At 42.2% G+C, this 21,579-nt stretch overlaps 2 protein-coding genes across 2 annotated transcripts; both read right to left on the bottom strand.

Annotated features, from left to right (window-relative positions):
- Positions 1 to 9,470: 9,470 nt before the first annotated feature.
- LOC311110446 (uncharacterized protein) lies at positions 9,471 to 12,664 on the bottom strand. The gene is made up of 4 exons (XM_084188994.1): positions 12,230 to 12,664; positions 12,058 to 12,146; positions 11,585 to 11,648; positions 9,471 to 11,412 (listed from the first exon to the last, which is right to left on the bottom strand). Exons 1-4 carry the CDS (start codon positions 12,537 to 12,539, stop codon positions 10,328 to 10,330), a joined length of 1,548 nt encoding a protein of 515 aa, XP_084045120.1. The 5' UTR covers positions 12,540 to 12,664; the 3' UTR covers positions 9,471 to 10,327.
- Positions 12,665 to 15,957: 3,293 nt separating this feature from the next.
- Positions 15,958 to 19,324, bottom strand: LOC311110439 (uncharacterized protein). The gene is made up of 4 exons (XM_084188986.1): positions 18,885 to 19,324; positions 18,692 to 18,795; positions 18,522 to 18,585; positions 15,958 to 18,340 (listed from the first exon to the last, which is right to left on the bottom strand). The coding sequence occupies exons 1-4, from the start codon at positions 19,189 to 19,191 to the stop codon at positions 17,256 to 17,258; spliced, it is 1,560 nt and encodes a 519-aa protein (XP_084045112.1). The 5' UTR covers positions 19,192 to 19,324; the 3' UTR covers positions 15,958 to 17,255.
- Between the last annotated feature and the right edge of the window lie 2,255 nt (positions 19,325 to 21,579).

Genomic DNA, 21,579 nt, shown 5'->3' with positions numbered 1-21,579 from the left:
AGCCTCCTTCTGGCTTCAAAAGAAAAACAGGCCTTATTCCTAAAATAAAATCCCAATTTCAGCTTCAATTTTTTTGTAAGTTGTTGAATATGCAATTTAAAAGAGAGGCCGTCATCAATTAGAATTCCAAGATATTTATATGAGGTTACAACCTCAATCTCCTTGCCCTGACAGGTAATAACAGGTGAAAGGTTCATAGGTCTATTTCTTGCATTAGAAAACACCATTAGTTTAGTTTTGTCAGTGTTGAGGATAAGCTTCAATTGACACAAGGTATGTTGAACAGTATAAAAAGCAGTTTGCAAGTTCTGGAAAGCTTTTGTAAGAGATGAGGCACAACAGTAAATAACAGTATCATCAGCATAAAAATGAAGTTGTGCATTTTGGACATTTTTGTCTAAATCATTAATATAAATAGTGAATAAGAGAGGACCAAGTACAGAGCCCTGGGGCACACCATTCAGGACAGACAATTTAACAGACATAAGCCCATCAAATTGAGTGCACTGAGTTCTATCAGACAGATAGTTAGCAAACCATGCAACTGCATGCTCCGAAAGACCTACACTCAACAATCTAATACATCCACAATGGGATTTCAACTGTTTTTTGTACTTTTTTTGTATCAAAATAACCAAATGATTTATATAATATTCCAACCTTGTTTGAATGATCTAGTCAAAATAAGGGGGGGCGTTTGTAAATTGCCTCCATTCGTAAATTCAAAGTGTTGTCAGTTTGTCCGTTCTTAAATTCAGAGCGTTTCGCTCTGGCTGAGGAGTAGGGTTGATCTGAGCGTTCTGACCTCACAACTGCAGTCAAGCGCCAAAGCTAACTGGCTAAAGTTGGCTAGTTTGCTAGCTACTTCCAGACACAAATGAGAGAACACCTCACTCTGACCATTTTACTTGCCCTAGAAGAGCTAGTTAGGCTGTTTTCGTGTTATCTAGAGCATTAGTGACTAACTGTGCTGCTTGCAACAATTGAATTCCGTTTTTTGCCAACCTTTACTGACACCCGTCATATTCAACTGGTGTTGCGCGCTCGTAAACTTAGTTATTCTGAGCTCTGCCACACTCAAACGAGAGTTCTCTGAAATCGGAGTAGATAGCCAGAGGGAATTTACAAACGCACCCAAGGCATGATTCCGCTTGTATCCGTTTGAATCAGTGAATGGGGAAGTTTTATTTTGAAGGCGAACCGCAAATTCCACCATTGCGGCTAATCCTTATTGTGGCTAGCTTCTCGCATGTTCTCTTTTTTGTTTGTTTTTGTTCCGGAAACAAAAAATGTCTGCTACTTTGTGGATAGTTTTTCAAAATAAAGGTGTGATTTCAAAATAAAGATTGGTTACACACACACACACACACACACACGACTTGTGTTAGTTCCAACATTGCTACCTGCTGCTGTATCATATTGAAGCTACTAAAAAGGAATCAAATGTTTAAAACAAAATCTGCCTTTTACTTTCAATTAAGTGAATTAAATCAAATCTTTGTCCTCCAAATATGATTATTTTACTATTTGGTTCAAGTACAAAAATACATTATCAGCATACAACCTGAATTTAAAAGGAATAAATTCCTTCAGTTAAAAGTAAGTACATCAAAGAGAAGGCTAAGGGTTAGTAGTCTCGAAACTAACTTAAGCACCACACTGAGAATGCACTCTGACTCTGAATAATATAACAGTAGAAAGATTTAAGAAATCTGAATATAGAATGGATAAATAGCCAATTGGATTTCAGATAGTCCTGAGTAATAGCTAAACAACTAAATAACATTTTGCCTTTTGTTTTTATAATAAGTTAGAATATTGTAAATAAAATAAAAAATTATACAGACTACGGTTTGCAACTGCACATGGGGACAAAGATCGTACTTTTTGGAGAAATGTCCTCTGGTCTGATGAAACAAAAATATAACTGTTTGGCCATAATGACCATCATTATGTTTGGAGGAAAAAGGGTGTGGCTTACAAGCTGAAGAACACCATCCCAACCGTGAAGCACAGGGGTGGCAGCATCATGCTGTGGGGATGCTTTGCTGCAGGAGGGACTGGTGCACTTCACAAAATAGATGGCATCATGAGGAAGGAAAATTATGTGGATATATTGAAGCAACATCTCAAGACATCAGTCAGGAAGTTAAAGCTTGCTCGCAAATGGGTCTTCCAAATGGACAATGACCCCAAGCATACTTCCAAAGTTGTGGCAAAATGGCTTAAGGACAACAAAGTCAAGGTATTGGAGTGGCCATCACAAAGCCCTGACCTCAATCCTATAGAACATTTGTGGGCAGAACTGAAAAAGCGTGTGCGAACAAGGAGGCCTACAAACCTGACTCAGTTACACCAGCTCTGTCAGGAGGAGTGGGCCAAAATTCACCCAACTTATTGTGGGAAGCTTGTGGAAGGCTACCCGAAACGTTTGACCCAAATTACATTTTTAAAAACATTTTAATCATTTAGCAGACGCTCTTATCCAGAGCGACTTACAGTTAGTGAGTGCATACATTTTCATACTGGCCCCCCATGGGAATCGAACCCACAACTCTGGCGTTGCAAGCACCATGCTCTACCAACTGAGCTACACGGGGCAAGTTAAACAATTTAAAGGCAATGCTACCAAATACTAAATTAGTGTATGTAAACTGCTGACCCACTGGGAATGTGATGAAAGAAATAAAAGCTGAAATAAATCACTCTCTACTATTATTCTGACATTTCACATTCTTAAAATTAAGTGGTGATCCTAACTGACCAAAGACAGGGCATTTTTACTAGTATTAAATGTCAGGAATTGTGAAAAACTGAGTTTAAACTTCGACTTCAACTTTATATATAAATAATGGTTTATGTCATCATTCACAGTAACCTGTAATCACAATGTTCTGGCTTCTCCTCATTTCAGTAACTACTTGGGTTCAGGATTAAATCTCTGGAAAAGAAACAAAGAACAGGATCAATTAGGGATGTGACAAATGGACAATTTCGCTTAATGTTTAAACAGCCATTTTTATATAGTTTTTCTGTTAAAACAATAAGAACAAATCTTAAAATTCCACGTCAATTTACAATGAAGAATATTGGTCCTATTATCCATGTATGATCGCTAGGGCCGGGCAATGAAGTTATATCTACCGCAACCGTTTACAGACATAGAACACAGATACAGTAACATGTTGATAGCTACAATTGATAACTTTTCTGCCATTTAAAAACAATTCTGCATCAGGTCGGTACCTTTACAGATAGTATAATTCTGCTCCGGTGTAAAATGTTGGGTATTTTCCCCACTGACAACAATAAACGTTGCTGATTGATGTGCTGCTGTGTTGTTTATTATGCAGTGTATTGTATGGTAGCTAGATGCCTTTTATTTATACTAAATGTCTTGGTCAGTGGCGATGCGTCATTCAGGGCAGGTGGGGCTCAAAACAGGTTCGGCTCTTCCCCACCTGCCCTGAATGACGCATGATGTTTAGCAACAAATAAATAAAAATACTTTATTTTTTTGGGCTGTTTTGCATATTATTTTGGCATTAATACGTGTCACATACCAGTTTGAAAATGTAAAAAATGTAAAAATCATTGATTTAATAAAGCCGCATACAAACATGGTCTCTTTTTTGCTTTATTGACTAAGGCAGCTCCAAAGTGCAGGTGTTTCAGCCTAGCTCAGTGCTTTCTGTGGTGGTGGGGCAGCCAGCTGAAAATACGGAGCGTATGGGTTGGTAATGTTCTCTAGTTGTACTGTGATTGGATCAGTGTTATGTCACTCATGGGGACACCTCACTGCAAAATCTACAGGTAGAGCAAAAAAAATCAAGCCCTTTGGGTGCTGCCATAGACTTACATTAAAAGTGCACATCCAAGAAGGCTCAAGGTCATTGGCCACAGATAGAATTACGACAAATCACATTAGATCTTTGATTGGACTGATCATGTCAACATCATACTTTCAAAATCTTAGCTAGCAAGCTAGACAAGCAGTCATCATCATGCATCAAGTCACTAATCTACTGGCAAATCCTTTTCAATCGTTGTGAAGTGAAGAGAAATTATAGATAAAACTTATCGGTGCTCATCGGCCATTTGACATAAACATTACACAAGTTGGAAATCGCAAATTCAACAATGAGTGCTAAGGTGCCATTGCAGCCCCGGGTTCGATCCCAGGCTGTGACCCATGAGGCCCAACTGGCCCAGCGTCGTCTGGGATGTCCTTGTTTCATCGTGCTCTAGCGACTCCTTGTGGAGGGCAGGGCGCCTGCAAGCTGACTTCGACAGTGTTTCCTCCGACACATCGGTGGGGCTGGCTTCCGGGTTAAACGAGCAGTGTGTCAAGAAGCAGTGTGGCTTGGATCTCGACCTTCACTGAGTCCGTAGGTGAGTTGCAGCGATGAGACAATATCGTAACTACCAATTGGATATCACGAAAAAGGGGGTAATACCATTGGCCAGAAAAGTTTGAATACATTGGCCATGCTGTCAATCCAGCATGACTTCTGCCGTGTTCAAAACAACTGGAAACTCGGAACTGGGAAATCTCAGACTTCAGTGAGTTCAAGGCAACTGGGCCTCTTTCTAGAGCCCACAAGAAGGACCGCCGCACCACCTTCCTGTTCAAGTGAGCACAGCACAACAAGGTGAGTCCAGAAATGTCTTGTATGCTGCTGCATAAATGATGTAATATGCCAGGGAGATACAGTGGGGAAAAAAAGTATTTAGTCAGCCACCAATTGTGCAAGTTCTCCCACTTAAAAAGATGAGAGAGGCCTGTAATTTTCATCATAGGTACACGTCAACTATGACAGACAAAATGAGAAAACAAAATCCAGAAAATCACATTGTAGGATTTTTTATGAATTTATTTTCAAATTATGGTGGAAAATAAGTATTTGGTCAATAACAAAAGTTTCTCAATACTATGTTATATACCCTTTGTTGGCAATGACACAGGTCAAACGTTTTCTGTAAGTCTTCACAAGGTTTTCACACACTGTTGCTGGTATTTTGGCCCATTCCTCCATGCAGATCTCCTCTAGAGCAGTGATGTTTTGTGGCTGTCGCTGGGCAACACGGACTTTCAACTCCCTCCAAAGATTTTCTATGGGGTTGAGATCTGGAGACTGGCTAGACCACTCCAGGACCTTGAAATGCTTCTTACGAAGCCACTCCTTCGTTGCCCGGGCGGTGTGTTTGGGATCATTGTCATGCTGAAAGACCCAGCCACGTTTCATCTTCAATGCCCTTACTGATGGAAGGAGGTTTTCACTCAACATCTCACGATACATGGCCCCATTCATTCTTTCCTTTACATGGATCAGTCGTCCTGGTCCCTTTGCAGAAAAACAGCCCCAAAGCATGATGTTTCCACCCCCATGCTTCACAGTAGGTATGGTGTTCTTTGGATGCAACTCAGCATTCTTTGTCCTCCAAACACGACGAGTTGAGTTTTTACCAAAAAGTTATATTTTGGTTTCATCTGACCATATGACATTCTCCCAATCCTCTTCTGGATCATCCAAATGCACTCTAGCAAACTTCAGACGGGCCTGGACATGTACTGGCTTAAGCAGGGGGACACGTCTGGCACTGCAGGATTTGAGTCCCTGGCGGCGTAGTGTGTTACTGATGGTAGGCTTTGTTACTTTGGTCCCAGCTCTCTGCAGGTCATTCACTAGGTCCCCCCGTGTGGTTCTGGGATTTTTGCTCACCATTCTTGTGATCATTTTGACCCCACGGGGTGTAATCTTGCGTGGAGCCCCAGATCGAGGGAGATTATCAGTGGTCTTGTATGTCTTCCATTTCCTAATAATTGCTCCCACAGTTGATTTTTTCAAACCAAGCTGCTTACCTATTGCAGATTCAGACTTCCCAGCCTGGTGCAGGTCTACAATTTTGTTTCTGGTGTCCTTTGACAGCTCTTTGGTCTTGGCCATAGTGGAGTTTGGAGTGTGACTGTTTGAGGTTGTGGACAGGTGTCTTTTATACTGATAACAAGTTCAAACAGGTGCCATTAATACAGGTAACGAGTGGAGGACAGAGGAGCCTCTTAAAGAAGAAATTACAGGTCTGTGAGAGCCAGAAATCTTGCTTGTTTGTAGGTGACCAAATACTTATTTTCCACCATAATTTGCAAATAAATTCATTAAAAATCCTACAATGTGAATTTCTGGATTTTTTCCCCTCAATTTGTCTGTCATAGTTGACGTGTACCTATGATGAAAATTACAGGCCTCTCTCATCTTTTTAAGTGGGAGAACTTGCACAATTGGTGGCTAACTAAATAATTTTTCCCCCCACTGTATGTATACTGTAGCTAACAAAATAATAATAAGTGTATGTTGCGTAGTAAGCTGTTAGTAGCCCATGTGCCTCACCCTACTAATTTGGTCCCTTTCCCCCTCATAATTTAGCCTTCTGTTCTGACTTGGTGGTGCACATGTAGCCTATAGCCTGTTTTAGAGAAATGTAATCATCGAATATTGTAAGAGCTTTCATTGTCTGCTTATATGGCCCCTTTATTTATCCTACGGTTCTGACTTGGTGTACAGGGAGAATACTGTAAGAACGGCCCATGTTCTAAATTGTCGCTGTACATTTTTCAAGTGCTGAACAAATAGTTACATTGACTACATCCATCCTAGCTCGCTCATTGTCTTAATCAAAATTACGGATTGCCTCTCATCCGCTCGTCATCCCCTTATGCCATAGTTTGTACATCTCAATTGTCAGTAGAGACCACATTTGTTTAAGCAAGTCAGCCATATCAGCTATGTTTTTTTTAAAGGCATTAAATTAGGCTGAATGAACTGTTTAACCGTTTGTCACTGTTATAGTACAATTAATGTATTGTTTGCATGCATAAAAAATAAATGTTTGCCCATCCAAGATTTACATGCTAAAATCGCCACTGGTCTTGGTAAAATGCGGTATTTAACCAACTTTAAAGTACTTGTTTAGGAGAGAGTGGTCTACACGCAGGCAGCAATTATTTGATGGATAGTTCTGGTTGCCTAGTGATGGATTTTAGTCCCGCTTCAGAAGCGGCATAATGGCATTTCTTTACAGACAAGTAACATGTCCGTTCATATCACCAGATAAGGATTTGTGTCAGCATTCAAAAAACCGTAGTATAGTACCTACCCTACCCTAACAGACAGACAAACAAACATGACGTAGCCGAGGCGCTTTCAAGGGGTCACATAGCATTATGTCTGAAAAGTGTAATCGATACAGGCTACCGGTAGCCTCCTGTAATTTCAGGAGGCAAAAACGAAGAGTAGGCTACCCCGTGATTGCAAGACTGGCCCGAAGCAATCTGTGCCATGAACAGGCTAGGATATTCTACACGCAACAGACCAAAGACTGAACACACACTAGCATCATTGTCTCTTAGCTAGAGTAGGCAGAGCAGGCAGGCCAGCGCGAAGGAGAGAGGAACAAGGCAGAAGCGTGCTCATACATTTAGGTAATCTGCATCTCGCAATGTCTTGTCTTGCATGCCTTGCAAATTCACCAAGTTGCCTAACGTTCGCCTCTAACTATCTTGTTTTATTTGAATAACACAACTTCCCCAGGCCTTTATAGCCTATAAACACAGAAAATAATACACTATATATAGAAAAATATGTGGACACCCCTTCAAATTAGTGGATTCGGCTATTTCCGCCACACCAGTTGCTGACAGGTGTATACAAATGAGCACACAGCCATGCAATCTCCATTGACAAACATTGGCGGTAAAGTGGCCTTACTGAAGAGCTCAGTGACTTTCAATGTGGCACCGTCATAGGATGCCACCTTTCCAACAAGTCCGTTTGTCAAATTTCTGCCCTGCTTGAGCTGCCCCAGTCAACTGTAAGTGCTGTTATTGTGAAGTGGAAACAGTCTAGGAGCAACAACTGCTGCGAAGTGGTAGGCCACACAAGCTCACAGAATGGGACCGCCGAGTGCTGAAGCGCTTAGTGCGTAAAAATCCTCTGTCCTTACATTTACATTTACATTTTAGTCATTTAGCAGACGCTCTTATCCAGAGCGACTTACAGGAGCAATTAGGGTTAAGTGCCTTGCTCAAGGGCATCACTCACTACAGAGTTCCAAACTGCCTTTGGAAGCAACGTCAGCACAATAACTGTTTGTCGGGAGCTTCATGAAATGGGTTTGCATGGCCGAGCAGCCGCACACAAGCCTAAGATCACCATGCGCAATGCCAAGAGTCGGCTGGAGTGGTGTAAAGCTCGCCGCCATTGGACTCTGGAGCAGTGGAAACGCGTTCTTGGAGTGATGAATCACGCCTCACCATTTGGCAGTCCGACGGACTAATCTGGGTTTGGCGGATGCCAGGAGAACGCTACCTGCCCGAATGCATAGTGCTAACTGTAAAGTTTGCTGGAGGAGGAATAATGGTATGGGGCTGTTTTTCATGGTTCGGGCTTGGCCCCTTAGTTCCTGTGTAGGGAAATCTTAATGCTACAGCATACAATGACATTCTAGACGATTCTGTGCTTCCAACTTTGTGGCAACAGTTTGGGGAAGGCCCTTTCCTGTTTCAGCATGAAAATGCCTCCGTGCACATATCAAGGTCCATACAGAAATGGTATGTCGAGATCGGTGTGGAAGAACTTGACTGGCCTGCAGAGCCCTGACCTCAACCCCATTCAACACCTTTGGGATGAATTGGAACACTAACTGCGAGCCAGGCATAATGGCCCGACCTCACTAATGCTCTTGTGGCTAAATGGAAGCAAGTCCCAGCAGCAATGTTCCAACATCTAGTGGAAAGCCTGTTATAGCAGCAAAGGGTGGACCAACTCCATATTAATGCAAATGATTGTGGAATGAGATGTTCGATGAGCAGGTGTCCAAATACTTTTGGTCATGTAGTGTACGTTTTGTGATAATGCAACTGTTTTTATTTTATTAAGTGGGGTACAGTTGTATAGGACACCAAATGTTGCTTTGTAGCACCTACAAATGAAACATGGGTCTTAAAGGAGGCCTGGGTAAGGCCAAAATGTCACAAATATTCTAACTTCAAATAATTACTTCTCAATTATGCTTTAAGATACAAATGTCAAATATATGTCAATAATCGTTCCTCCAAAGGACCCTTCTATGCATTACATTAAAAAGGGTTCTAGTGTCGTGAGGAATAATCATTATATAAAAGTATATTTATTATATGAATGGTAATCTAAACGTTATTATCAGTAGAATCATGAACGGAGAATCAAAAACAGTGTGAGCGGTTTCAAATGCTGATATCAGGAAGGTGATGTTCTGCCTGTTTTAGGGGAGATAAATCTACAGGTACTGTATTTACCTCCAGGAGATGAGGTTTCCCCAGACCATGGTACCTGTGGGGATTCTGGGAATAAAGAAGAGGTGAGTGAGTAGCTTGGGTCTAGAGTGCTGGTGCACATCCTAACCTGTTTAGCCTACTAAAAACATAGTCAGAATGGAAAGGAATAAACCAGAGAATTCTGATTGAATGGGTTCTAATTCTATGAATTCTAATTCTGGGACTCAAAAACTCATTGCAACTGTGAATAGACAAGGGTTTTCCTATGCAGAATATGATGGGAAAGGTAAAGGGGTATCAAGATGGCTTTATTGACCTCTCTACAAATCCAACCATATTAAACCCTGTATAAACGCAACCATTGACAGTCTACCATTCAGTCAGCACTCTCTCTCCTTGCAACTGCTGGGTCGCCAGGTCCGTTTCAAGGGCCAGGAGTGCGCTGGCGTCCGGGAACCCTGAGCCTTCCTCCTCCTCTTCTCTGCGTCCAGGTACGAGATGAGCCGAACAACGATCTCTCGACCACCAACAGGCCTTGCTCGCCAGGCACCTGTCCAGAGCTTCCTGAATTCTTAATTACTGTTCTTTCACCGATATTAATTCCCTTTACATCTTTACAGCCTATCAGTCTGATAGGGAATCCATCTTGTTGACAGGTTAATGGAAATTAAGTCTTAATTATTGTACTTCGGTTCACCACTGCACGAATACAAATTCATAAGGATGTAGCCTAGTGGCAGGTAGCGTTGCGCCAGTAACCGAAAGGTCGCAGGTTCGAATCCATGAGCCGACCAAGCTGAAAAATCTGTTGGTGTGCCTTGAGCAAAGCACTTAACCCCTATTGCTCGTGTAAGTCGCTATGGATAAGAGCTTCTGCTGACTGACTAAAATGTCATGTTTAAAATCTTCACATCATAACTTAACCATTAGTGGAAAAAAATGTATAAGGTTAGGATTGGGGGAGAGGAAGCTGATCCTAGATCTGTACCTAGGGGAAACATCACCCTGGAACACTCAGGACAGCCCAACGTCCTGTGGCCTGCTGCCAGTGTGGACGAGGAGGTGCTTCTTCATGTGGCCAGACTGGGTGAAGCACTTCCCGCAGTAGACACATTGAAACGGTTTCTCTCCAGTGTGCACCCTCTCATGCATCTTCAGCTGGTGGCTGTGGGAGAAGCGCTTGGTGCAGTGGCTGCAGCCGAACGGTTTCTCCCCAGTATGGACCCGCATGTGACTCCGCAGGTGCGCCGGCTGGTGGAAAAGTTTTCCGCAGAGAGTGCACCGGAGCTGCCTCTCGGTGGAGTGAGACGTCAGCTGTTGCGTCTGCTTTTCTATGCCTTTTGATGAAGAAGTGGAGCCTCTGTTGAAATTCGGGAAGGGGGCTTGCTTCCCTCTTTGTGGAACCTGTTGGAGAGTAACCCTTGGGGATGAAAAGCTGATTGGGGTGGACAGTCCGTTGAAATCTGGCAACTTGTATCTTGATCCTACAGTTGTCCCTTGCTCTGTGTTTTGAGTGTCAGTGGGACACTTTGTCTGTCCAGACTCTATTCCCCCTCTTCCTCGGTTGTCCACAAGCTGCCTGCCCTCTGAACAGACCTCTCCAGATGTCACCTCTTGACCCATTATGCTCCATTCTGAACTCATATCTGCCTCCACTTTAATAGGAACCGAGTCCACCAGCACCACATCAGACACCCAGTCCAGAGAGCCCAAAGCAGACATGCAGACCCCAGAGTTACCAGGTGCCCCTCTCCTCTCTGGATGTTCAGACAGCCTCTTGGAGACTGGCCCTGCATTGTGAGGAGCATTCACAGTTCGGTTGTCAGTCTCTTGGTTCTCTGTCCATTGGGACAGGCTGTATGCTATGGGTTGATGGTCAGTTTCCAAGGTGACACACTCAGCAACCTGATGGTCCTGTCTTGCTCTGTTGTATTGTGATGCTGGATGCTGGAACGTCTGGTTTTCAGGTTCTATATTGAGTGTGGTGTCTGGAGCTCTGTGTCTGTTGCCCTGCTGGTCCAGAAGGTCTGTGGTTTCAGTAGATGATGAAGAACCTGGTTCTGCCACAACAATCTTTTCACTGACCGGTTGGACAATCTCTGAAATGGGGCAAAGTAGAGCACAACATCAGCTTCCTGTAGTGGAGACTGATTCTTCTTTGCCTTGTTTATTAATTATGGGTAATGACTAAGAAGTTAATCAAATACCGCAATAAAGGCTTTACTTAACAAAGTGTAAATTGGATAGATTTGTTAAGTTGCATAAACATACCTTCTGTTCTGCTGGTATCAAAGTTCTCCAATTTGATAAGAGGTGCCTCTTGCATATCTCCTATCTGTTTTGTGCATTCATCAGAAACATTTTATAAGAAAAAATATCCCCAACACCATTTTAAATATGGGAAAACAATGATTGGGGGAATTTCCCTGTGTAAAATGCAGTCTTTCAGATGGGTCTTTAAAGGGTGTCCTGACTCTCTTTGGTCACTAAAGATCCCATGGCACTTATCATAAGAGTAGGGGTGTTAACCCTGGTGTCCTGGCTAAATTCCCAATCTGGCCCTCATACCTCATTCACCCCGCCTCCTTTCCCATGTAACTATACCCCAGGTCCTTGCTGTACATGAGCATGTGTTCTCAGTCAACTTACCTGGTAAAATAAGGGTAAAATAAAAATAAAAATCCCACCACCATTTGAAATATGTGAACACAAATAATTATTTGACCATGTCCATGACAGCTGACCTGCATGACCCCATCCTGGTCTGTCCAGTTGGTGACAACCTGCATACAGTTGCCTCTTTCACTGTAGGCAAAACGATTTTCCACTGCACCTGAAAAGAGAACCCTTCATGAACGTTATATATTCTACATTAACAATTATTTTGAACGTTTTAAAATAAGGTAAAAAACCTACAATATCCAAGTCTGCCTGTTGGCTTTCCTACGAAGCTCTCTCTTTCCCGGGCAACATGATCGGTGTCCACTCGTCTGTGAACTGTGCGTCGCAGGGCTCCGAATCTCTCTGCGCTCCGTCTAGAATTCTGGAACTTTGTCAAAAGCAGCTTCCTCCGCAGGTTATCGATTTCTTTCTGGCTATGGGAAATTTCCAAACGTAAGGCAGCATGGCCGTCATCTACAAGTTTGCAGATTTCGGCAACGGCTGCATTCGCCAAAACCTCAATGATGGAGGCTAGCTGAGCATGAAAGGCAACGGTATCGGTCATGTCCTTGGCACTATGTCTATGTTAAACACTTATGTTATAGTAATTTGCATTGCAGTGTAGTCAACGTCTTGAGACTACACAGTTCACACCATAGACGGTATGTTTCACACACATCTCTTTTGTTTGTTGTTGTTACGCTATTTCCTGGATCGTTTTTTAGAATAAAGGTTGGCTTTTCAAAATAAAAGGTTGGTTACACACGACTTATGTTATAATAATATGCCATTTAGCAGACGCTTTTATCCAAAGCGACTTACAGTCATGTGCGCATACATTTTTACGTATGGGTGGTCCCGGCGAACCCACTACACTGGCGTTACAAGCGCCATGCTCTACCAATTGAGCTACAGAGAACCACAACTTCCAAAATTGCCACCTTCTGCTGTATCATATTGTAGCCGCTACTAAAATGAATAAATAAATTCCTTCAGTTAAACAAATTTGTGCACAAAATCTTATAAAAAAAGCTTTTTGTGCGTATTGAACATTTCTGGGATATTTTATTTCCGCTCATGAAACCAACACGTTTATATTTTTGTTCAGTGTAGTTGTTTAGCTATTACTCAGGACAATAAGAAACCCCATTGGCTATTTATCATTTCTATATTCAGATTTTTAAAAAATATTTCTACCGTTACATTGTTCAGAGTCAGATTGCATTCTCAGTGGGGTGCTTCAGTTAGTTTTGAGACTACTACATCAAAGAGAAGGCTAAGGGTTAGTAGTCTCAAAACTAAAAATGAAAGGACAACTCTAAATGTGCAGTTGTGTCACACAACACAATGCCACAGATGTCTCAAGTTTCGAGGGAGTGTGCAATTGGCATGCTGACTGCAGGAATGTCCACCAGAGCTGTTGCCAGAGAATTTAATGTTCATTTCGCTACCATACCATAAGCCGCCTCCAACGTCGTTTTAGAGAATTTGGCAGTACGTCCAACCGGCCTCACAACCGCAGACCACGTGTAACCAGGCCAGCCCAGGACCTCCACATTCGGCTTCTTCACCTGCGGGATCGTCTGAGACCAGCCACCTGGACAGCTGATTCAACTGCGGGTTTGCACAACCGAATAATTTCTGCACAAACTGTTAGAAACTGTCTCAGGGAAGCTCATCTGCGTGCTCGTAACCGACTTCAGTGGGCAAATGCTCACCTTTGATGGCCACTGGCACGCTGGAAAAGTGTGCTCTTCACAGATGAATCCCGGTTTCATCTGCACCTGCCAGATGGCACAGCCCCATGTCGCAAGAATCTGTACACAATTCCTGGAAGCTGAAAATGTCCCAGTTCTTCCATGGTCTGCATACTCACCAGACATGTAACCCATTGAGCATGTTTGGGATGCTCTAGATTGATGTGTACGACAGCGTCTTCCAGTTCCCGCCAATATCAAGCAACTTCAAACAAAATTCCAGACACAATCAATACCTTGATCAACTCTATGCGAAGGAGATGTGTTGCGCTGCATTAGGCAAATGGTGGTCACAGCAGATACTGACTGGTTCTCTGACCCACGCCCCTAATTAAAATATAAAAAAATGCATTTCTGTTTTCCCAGTCTTGTGAAATCCATAGATTAGGGCCTAATGCATTTATTTCAATTGACTGATTTCCTTATACAGTGAGGGAAAAAAGTATTTGATCCCCTGCTGATTTTGTACATTTGCCCACTGAAAGAAATTATCAGTCTATAATTTTAATGGTAGGTTTATTTGAACAGTGAGAGATAGAATAACAACAACAAAATCCAGAAAACCGCAATTTCCAAAATGTTATAAATTGATTTGAATTTTAATGAGGGAAATAAGTATTTGACCCCCTCTAATCAGAAAGATTTCTGGCTCCCAGGTGTCTTTTATACAGGTAACGAGCTGAGATTAGGAGCACACTCTTAAAGGGAGTGCTCCTAATCTCAGTTTGTTACCTGTATAAAAGACACCTGTCCACAGAAGCAATCAATCAATCAGATTCCAAACTCTCCACCATGGCCAAGACCAAAAAGCTCTCCAAGGATGTCAGTAACAAGATTGTAGACCTACACAAGGCTGGAATGGGCTACAAGACCATCGCCAAGCAGCTTGGTGAGAAGGTGACAACAGTTGGTGCGATTATTCGCAAATGGAAGAAACACAAAATAACTGTCAATCTCCCTCGGCCTGGGGCTCCATGCAAGATCTCACCTCGTGGAGTTGCAATGATCATGAGAACGGTGAGGAATCAGCCCAGAACTACACGGGAGGATCTTGTCAATGATCTCAAGGCAGCTGGGACCATAGTCACCAAGAAAACAATTGGTAACACACTACGCCGTGAAGGACTGAAATCCTGCAGCGCCCGCAAGGTCCCCCTGCTCAAGAAAGCACATATACAGGCCCGTCTGAAGTTTGCCAATGAACATCTGAATGATTCAGAGGAGAACTGGGTGAAAGTATTGTGGTCAGATGAGAACAAAATCGAGCTCTTTGGCATCAACTCAACTCGCCGTGTTTGGAGGAGGAGGAATGCTGCCTATGACCCCAAGAACACCATCCCCACCGTCAAATATGGAGCTGGAAACATTATGCTTTGGGGGTGTTTTTCTGCTAAGGGGATAGGACAACTTCACCGCATCAAAGGGACGATGGACGGGGCCATGTACCGTCAAATCCTGGGTGAGAACCTCCTTCCCTCAGCCAGGGCATTGAAAATGGGTCGTGGATGGGTATTCCAGCATGACAATGACCCAAAACACACGGCCAATGCAACAAAGGAGTGGCTCAAGAAGAAGCACATTAAGGTCCTGGAGTGGCCTAGCCAGTCTCCAGACCTTAATCCCATAGAAAATCAGTGGAGGGAGCTGAAGGTTAGAGTTGCCAAACGTCAGCCTCGAAACCTTAATGACTTGGAGAAGATCTGCAAAGAGGAGTGGGACAAAATCCCTCCTGAGATGTGTGCAAACCTGGTGGCCAACTACAAGAAACGTCTGACCTCTGTGATTGCCAACAAGGGTTTTGCCACCAAGTACTAAGTACTGTTTTGCAGAGGGGTCAAATACTTATTTCCCTCATTAAAATGCAAATCAATTTATAACATTTTTGACATGTGTTTTTCTGGATGTTTTTGTTGTTATTCTGTCTCTCACTGTTCAAATAAACCTACCATTAAAATTATAGACTGATCATGTCTTTGTCAGTGGGCAAATGTACAAAATCAGCAGGGGATCAAATACTTTTTTCCCTCACTGTATGAACTGTAAATCAGTAAAATCTTTGAAATTGTTGCATTTATATTTTTGTTCAGTGTAAATAACATTTAGGAGCTTTTTGTTTTTATAATGACATTGTACATTCAAAAACATTGCTAACTAGATGGTAACTTTACATAAAGTAAAGTTATGGGGCTTGCTTTAGCTCCTAAAAGTGGAAGAAGCTGAAAAAGTTATACTTTACTATTTAATGCAAAGCATTTACATAGTAAAATTAAAATGTAGTAAAACAATTGGTCTGATTACTTTGATAGACTACTACATCAACCTTATTGCTTTGGATTGTGGGGCCGTCAGATCAGAAATGTCCAAACTACAGTTGTTGCGTGTGAAAACTGAAATAAGAAACACATAGGACAAAGCGACTACCTCATGAAGCTGGTTGAGAGAATGCCAAGAGTGTGCAAAGCTGTCATCAAGGCAAAGGGTGGCTACTTTGAAGAATCTCAAATATATTTTGATTTGTTGAACACTTTTTTGGTTACCACATGATTCCATATGTGTTATTTCATAGTTTTGATGTCTTCACTATTATTCTACAATGTAGAAAATAGTAAAAATAAAGAAAAACCCTTGAATGAGTAGGTGTGTCCAGACTTTTGACTGGTACTGTAATATGATTTATGTCATCCTTAACAGTAACCTGTAACCACAACGTACTGGCTTCTCCTACTGTCAGATACTACTGGGGTTCAGGATTTGTCTGGCTAACCAAACCCTACGCCACGCCCACGGACGTCAGTTTCTTCAGAGCAATGCGTCTAGATTTGAGTACCTCTCCGACCCTTCACCGAATGCGAACACATTCAGGGCTGTCTGATTGGTCCAGAAACCGATTGGGTTGTGCCAGAGTCAGAAAACACATGATTAAAGCTGCGGTTTGAAAATGTGTCATTGCCGTGGATACTCTTAATTGGTTAGAGACGATCCAATTACTGTTTACTTTATTTTGTACCACACCCCTCGTGCCCCTCGTCACCACAAACGACTTCAATGATGGCAGTCTCAGACTAAAGTATGTAGCGAACGACTGAGCAGCGGAATGATTTAGTGTTAGTCGTCAGGCTAGCTCAGGATCGGGTCTCTGTCATAACTTATACATTATCAATCCACTCTGGACCAAGCATCAAGCCAGTAAACTGAAAACACAACCACTACACACCGGAACCATTCAATGTGGAAACCAATCAAACTGTTAAAAACACTGACTCAGTTTTCATATGAAAACCCAACGAGTGTGGAGCCATTCCCCTTACAACTAGGGCCAGGAGTTTTCCCATGGTCTGGTCACGTTCTGAGGGAAAACTCCTGCCCCTGCCTTTCATTACGCCGGGTGGAGTATTTTGAAGTTGCCCCTAGATGCTGATCTTGGGTCAGTTAAGAATGTATTTCTACTAATGGTTAAGGTTAGGATTGGGGGAGAGGAAGCTGATCCTAGATCTGTACCTAGGGGAAACTTCACCCTGGAATACTCAGGGCAGCCCAACATCCTGTGGCCTGCTGCCAGTGTGGACGAGGAGGTGCTTCTTCATGTTGCCGGACTGGGTGAAGGACTTCCCACAGTAGACACATTGAAACGGTTTCTCTCCGGTGTGCACCCTCTCATGCATCTTCAGCTGGTGGCTGTGGGAGAAGCGCTTGGTGCAGTGGCTGCAGCCGTATGGTTTCTCCCCCGTATGGACCCGCATGTGACTCCGCAGGTGCGCCGGCTGGTGGAAGGGCTTTCCGCAGAGGCTGCACCGGAGCTGCCTCTTGGCCGAACAAGATGTTAGCTGTTGCGGCTGCTTTTCTATGGCTTTCGATGAAGAAGTGGAGCCTCTGTTGAAATTTGGGAAGGGGGCTTGCTTCCCTCTTTGGGGAACCTGGTGGAGAGTAACCCTTGGGGATGAAAAGTTGTTTGGGGAGGACAGTCCTTTGAAATCTGGCAACTTGGACCTTGATCCTACAGTTGTCCCTTGCTCTGTGTTTTGAGTGTCAGTGGGATACTTTGTCTGTCCAGACTCCATTCCCCCTCTTCCTCTGTTGTCCACAAGCTGCCTGCGCTCTGAACAGACCTCTTCAGATGTCACCTCTTGGCCCGTTATGCTCCATTCTGAACTCATATCTGCCTCCACTTTAATAGGAACCGAGTCCACCAGCATCACATCAGGCAGCCAGTCCAGAGAGCCCAAAGTAGACATGCAGACCCCAGAGTTACCAGGTGCCCCTCTCCTCTCTGGATGTTCAGACAGCCTCTTGGAGTCTGGCCCTGCATTGTGAGGAGCATTCACAGTTCGGTTGTCAGTCTCTTGGTTCTCTGTCCATTGGGACAGGCTGTATGCTATGGGTTGATGGTCAGTTTTCCAGGTGACACACTCAGCAACCTGATGGTCCTGTCTTGCTCTGTTGTATGGTGACGCTGGATGCTGTAATGTCTGGTTTTCAGGTTCTATATTGAGTGTGGTGTCTGGAGCTCTGTGTCTGTTGCCCTGCTGGTCCAGAAGGTCTGTGGTTTCAGATGATGATGAAGCACCTGGTTCTGCCACAATTATCTTCTCACTGACCGGATGAACAATCTCTGAAATGGGGCAAGGTAAAGCACAACATCAGCGTCCTATAGTGGAGACTGATTCTTCTTTGCCTTATTAGTTATGGGTAATGACTAAGAAGTTAATGAAATACTGCAATAAACATTGAAGGCTTTACACAAGCAACATAAAGTGTAACTTGCATAGATTAGATAAATTCAACAAAAATACCTTCTGTTCTGCTGGTGTCAAGGTTCTCCATTTTGATAAGAGGTGCGTCTTGCATATCTGCCATCTGTGTTTTGTATTAATCATTAACATTTAATTAGAAACATTTCCCCAACACCATCTGAAATATGAGAAAACAAATAATACATTTTACCAGGTCTATGACAACTGACCTGCATGCCCCCATCCTGGTCTGTCGCTGTGCATCCTGAGTCTCTCCAGTTGGCGACATCCTGCGTAAAGTTGCCCCCTTCACTGTCGGCGAAACATTTCTGCACTGCACCAGAAAAGAATAACGCTCATAAACGTTATATATTTCACAAGACCCATTATTTTGAACGTTTTGAAATAAGGTAAAACACCTACAATATCCAAGTCTGTCGGACTTTCCTACGAAGCTCTCTCTTGCCCGGGCAAAATTATCGTTGTCCACGCGTCTGTGAACTGTGCGTCGCAGGGCTCCGAATTTCTCTGCGCTCCGTCGAGAATTCTGGAATTTGGTCAAAAGCAGCTTCCTCCGCAGGTTATCAATTTCTTTCTGGCTATTGGAAATTTCCAACCGTAAGGCAGCATGACCGTCATCTACAAGTTTGCAGATTTCGGCAACGGCTGCATTCGCCAAAACCTCAATGATGGAGGCTAGCTGAGCATGAAAGGCTACTGTATTGGACATATCCTTGTTAAACGCTTATGTTATAGTAATTTGCATTGCAGTGTTCAGTCAACGTCTTCAGACTTCACAGTTTACAACACAGACGGTACGCTTCTTCACACGTCTCTTTTTGTACCATAAACAAAATAATGTCGGCTACTTCCTGGATCGTTTTTCAAAATAAAGGTTGGCTTTTCAAAATAAAGGTTTATTACACACGACTTATGTTAGTTCCAACTTCCAACATTGCCACCTGTTGCTGTTTCATATTGTAGCTGCTACTAAAAGGAATTAAAACATTTAAAATCAGCCTTTTGACTTTCAATGAAGTAGTGAATTAAATCAAACACACACCTTGTGCAAAAATTATTATTTTACTATTTAGTTGAAGTACACAAACACAATCTGCACACAACCCAAAATAAATAAATTCCTTCAGTTAAAAGTAAATCAAAGAGTAGGCTAAGGGTTAACTGAAGCAAGCACTGAGAATGCACTCTAATTCTAAACAACAACAAAAATCTGAATATATAATGGCTAAATAGCCAATGGGATTTCTGATAGTCCTGAGTAATAGCTAAACAACTTAACACATATATTTTTGTTTTAAAAATAAATTAGAAAATTGTTAATAAAAAAAAAACATTGGTAATAGAGGTGTATGCAGTGCAGCAAGCATATAATGGGTTATGTCATCCTTAACAGTAACCTGTAACCACAACGTACTGGCTTCTCCTCCTGTCAGATACTACTGGGGCTCAGGATTGGATCTCTGGAAAAGAAACACAGAACAGGTCAAAAGATTGTCAGACACAAACCAGAATGGAATACATGGAATACGAATGCACAAGTAAAGAATCTTAAGTCTATTGGACACAGACACTTTTGAGGTGTTTGCGCGCAGTGTTGACATACAGTTATGTTTGTAAGAATGTAACAACCAATCACAGAACGAGATTCAAGACTTTGCTTTATCTGGAAAGATTTTTGGGGACACATATGATACATGAAATTCTCTCAGAGCACTGCATGACATTGGATCAATTAATATATTTTTTTGCCAGTATACCATAGGCTTTTTTTGATTTGTCATTATCGATACTAACCTTCCCTGTGGAGTACTTCCTGATGATTTCATTTGTCAGGATGGTATTGAAGGTTCTGCAGACCAGAGACAGGTTCCAGTTGCCTCTCTTCCCCTCCACACACAGCACATCCCGGAAGATCCATACCAGTGATTCCAGAGGAAGCTGCAAGCAACTGAATCAATTCAATGCTTTCAGTGTTTTAATTGCCTATATCGACTAAGTGTTTGTCGTTGAACAGAGGACAGGAAAGTCACTAAGTAGGCTACATGTCAAACTCTATAAGACATTTATGGGTGATTCCTCACAAAACTAGGACAAAAAATTATGATTTGGGGGATTTTCACTAAATGTTATCCATAGAAGGGTCCTTTAGAGGAAGGATTGTTGATATATATTTGACATTTGTATCTTTAAGCATTATCGAGAAAACTAATTATAGTTGGAATATTTGACATTTTGGACTTACACAGGCCTCATTTAAGACTCCATAATATTTTATCTGTAGGTGCAACAAGCCAATAGATGGTGTCATATGAAGCTATACTGTGTGCACTGTCATATGATAAGTATTTTGATGTCAATAACACATTTCTTACATACATTTATGAATATAGAAAAATATCAACATGAATATTGAAAATATACCATTATTGATTAGGCAAATATTTCAGTATATTGTTGAACATAATACACTATGGGCATATCAAAGATACAGAGTGCGATCTCTGCAACTTTTAGAGTTATAAACACATTTCTAAGCATTACCAACAGAGTGAATGTGAAAATGGATTCAAAATGGTCACCCTCTGATTTGCAGGATGTGCAATGACACGTAAAAGGAGGGCTGTGATTGGTTACATTGTCTGTCTACTATGCCAATGTATCTGTATAAAAGGGGACATAACTTTAAAGCTAGCAGAACTTTGAATTATGTTGGGAAATAAAATTTAAAGAGCCACAGAGGTATACTTTCAATATTCATGTTTATATTTGTAAATATTCATAAATGAATGCAAGAAATGTGTTATTGCAATCAATATACTACTCATATCACAGAGCAAGTGGTACAGTTGTATATGACACCAAATGTTGCTTTGTAGCACCTACAAATGAAACATGGAGTCTTAAAAGGAGGCCTGGGTAAGGCCAAAATGTCACAAATATTCTAACTTCAAATAATTACTTCTCAATTATGCTATAAGATACAAATGTCAAATATATGTCAACAATCGTTCCTCCAAAGGACCCTTCTATGGATTACATTTCGTGGAAATCCCCCAAATCATCATTTTTTTGTTCTAGTTTTGTGAGGAATCATCCT

This window comes from Coregonus lavaretus (genome assembly GCF_964263955.1).
Source record: "Coregonus lavaretus genome assembly, contig: SUPER_35_unloc_6, whole genome shotgun sequence".
NCBI lineage: Eukaryota > Metazoa > Chordata > Actinopteri > Salmoniformes > Salmonidae > Coregonus > Coregonus lavaretus.
This window is presented reverse-complemented; position numbering and strand designations above follow the sequence as displayed.

What these genes read in the sequence shown, in the direction of transcription:
- LOC311110439 (XM_084188986.1), bottom strand. Translation starts at nt 19,191, where the DNA reads ATGTCCAATACAGTAGCCTTTCATGCTCAGCTAGCCTCCATCATTGAG. An exon ending in ACCAGGATGGGGGCATGCAG is followed by an intron (nt 18,586 to 18,691) that starts GTCAGTTGTCAT and finishes TACAAAACACAG; the next exon opens with ATGGCAGATATGCAAGACGC. An exon ending in TGACACCAGCAGAACAGAAG is followed by an intron (nt 18,341 to 18,521) that starts GTATTTTTGTTG and finishes GCCCCATTTCAG; the next exon opens with AGATTGTTCATCCGGTCAGT.
- LOC311110446 (XM_084188994.1), bottom strand. Translation starts at nt 12,539, where the DNA reads ATGACCGATACCGTTGCCTTTCATGCTCAGCTAGCCTCCATCATTGAG. An exon ending in AACAGGCAGACTTGGATATT is followed by an intron (nt 12,147 to 12,229) that starts GTAGGTTTTTTA and finishes TTCTCTTTTCAG; the next exon opens with GTGCAGTGGAAAATCGTTTT. An exon ending in TGATACCAGCAGAACAGAAG is followed by an intron (nt 11,413 to 11,584) that starts GTATGTTTATGC and finishes GCCCCATTTCAG; the next exon opens with AGATTGTCCAACCGGTCAGT.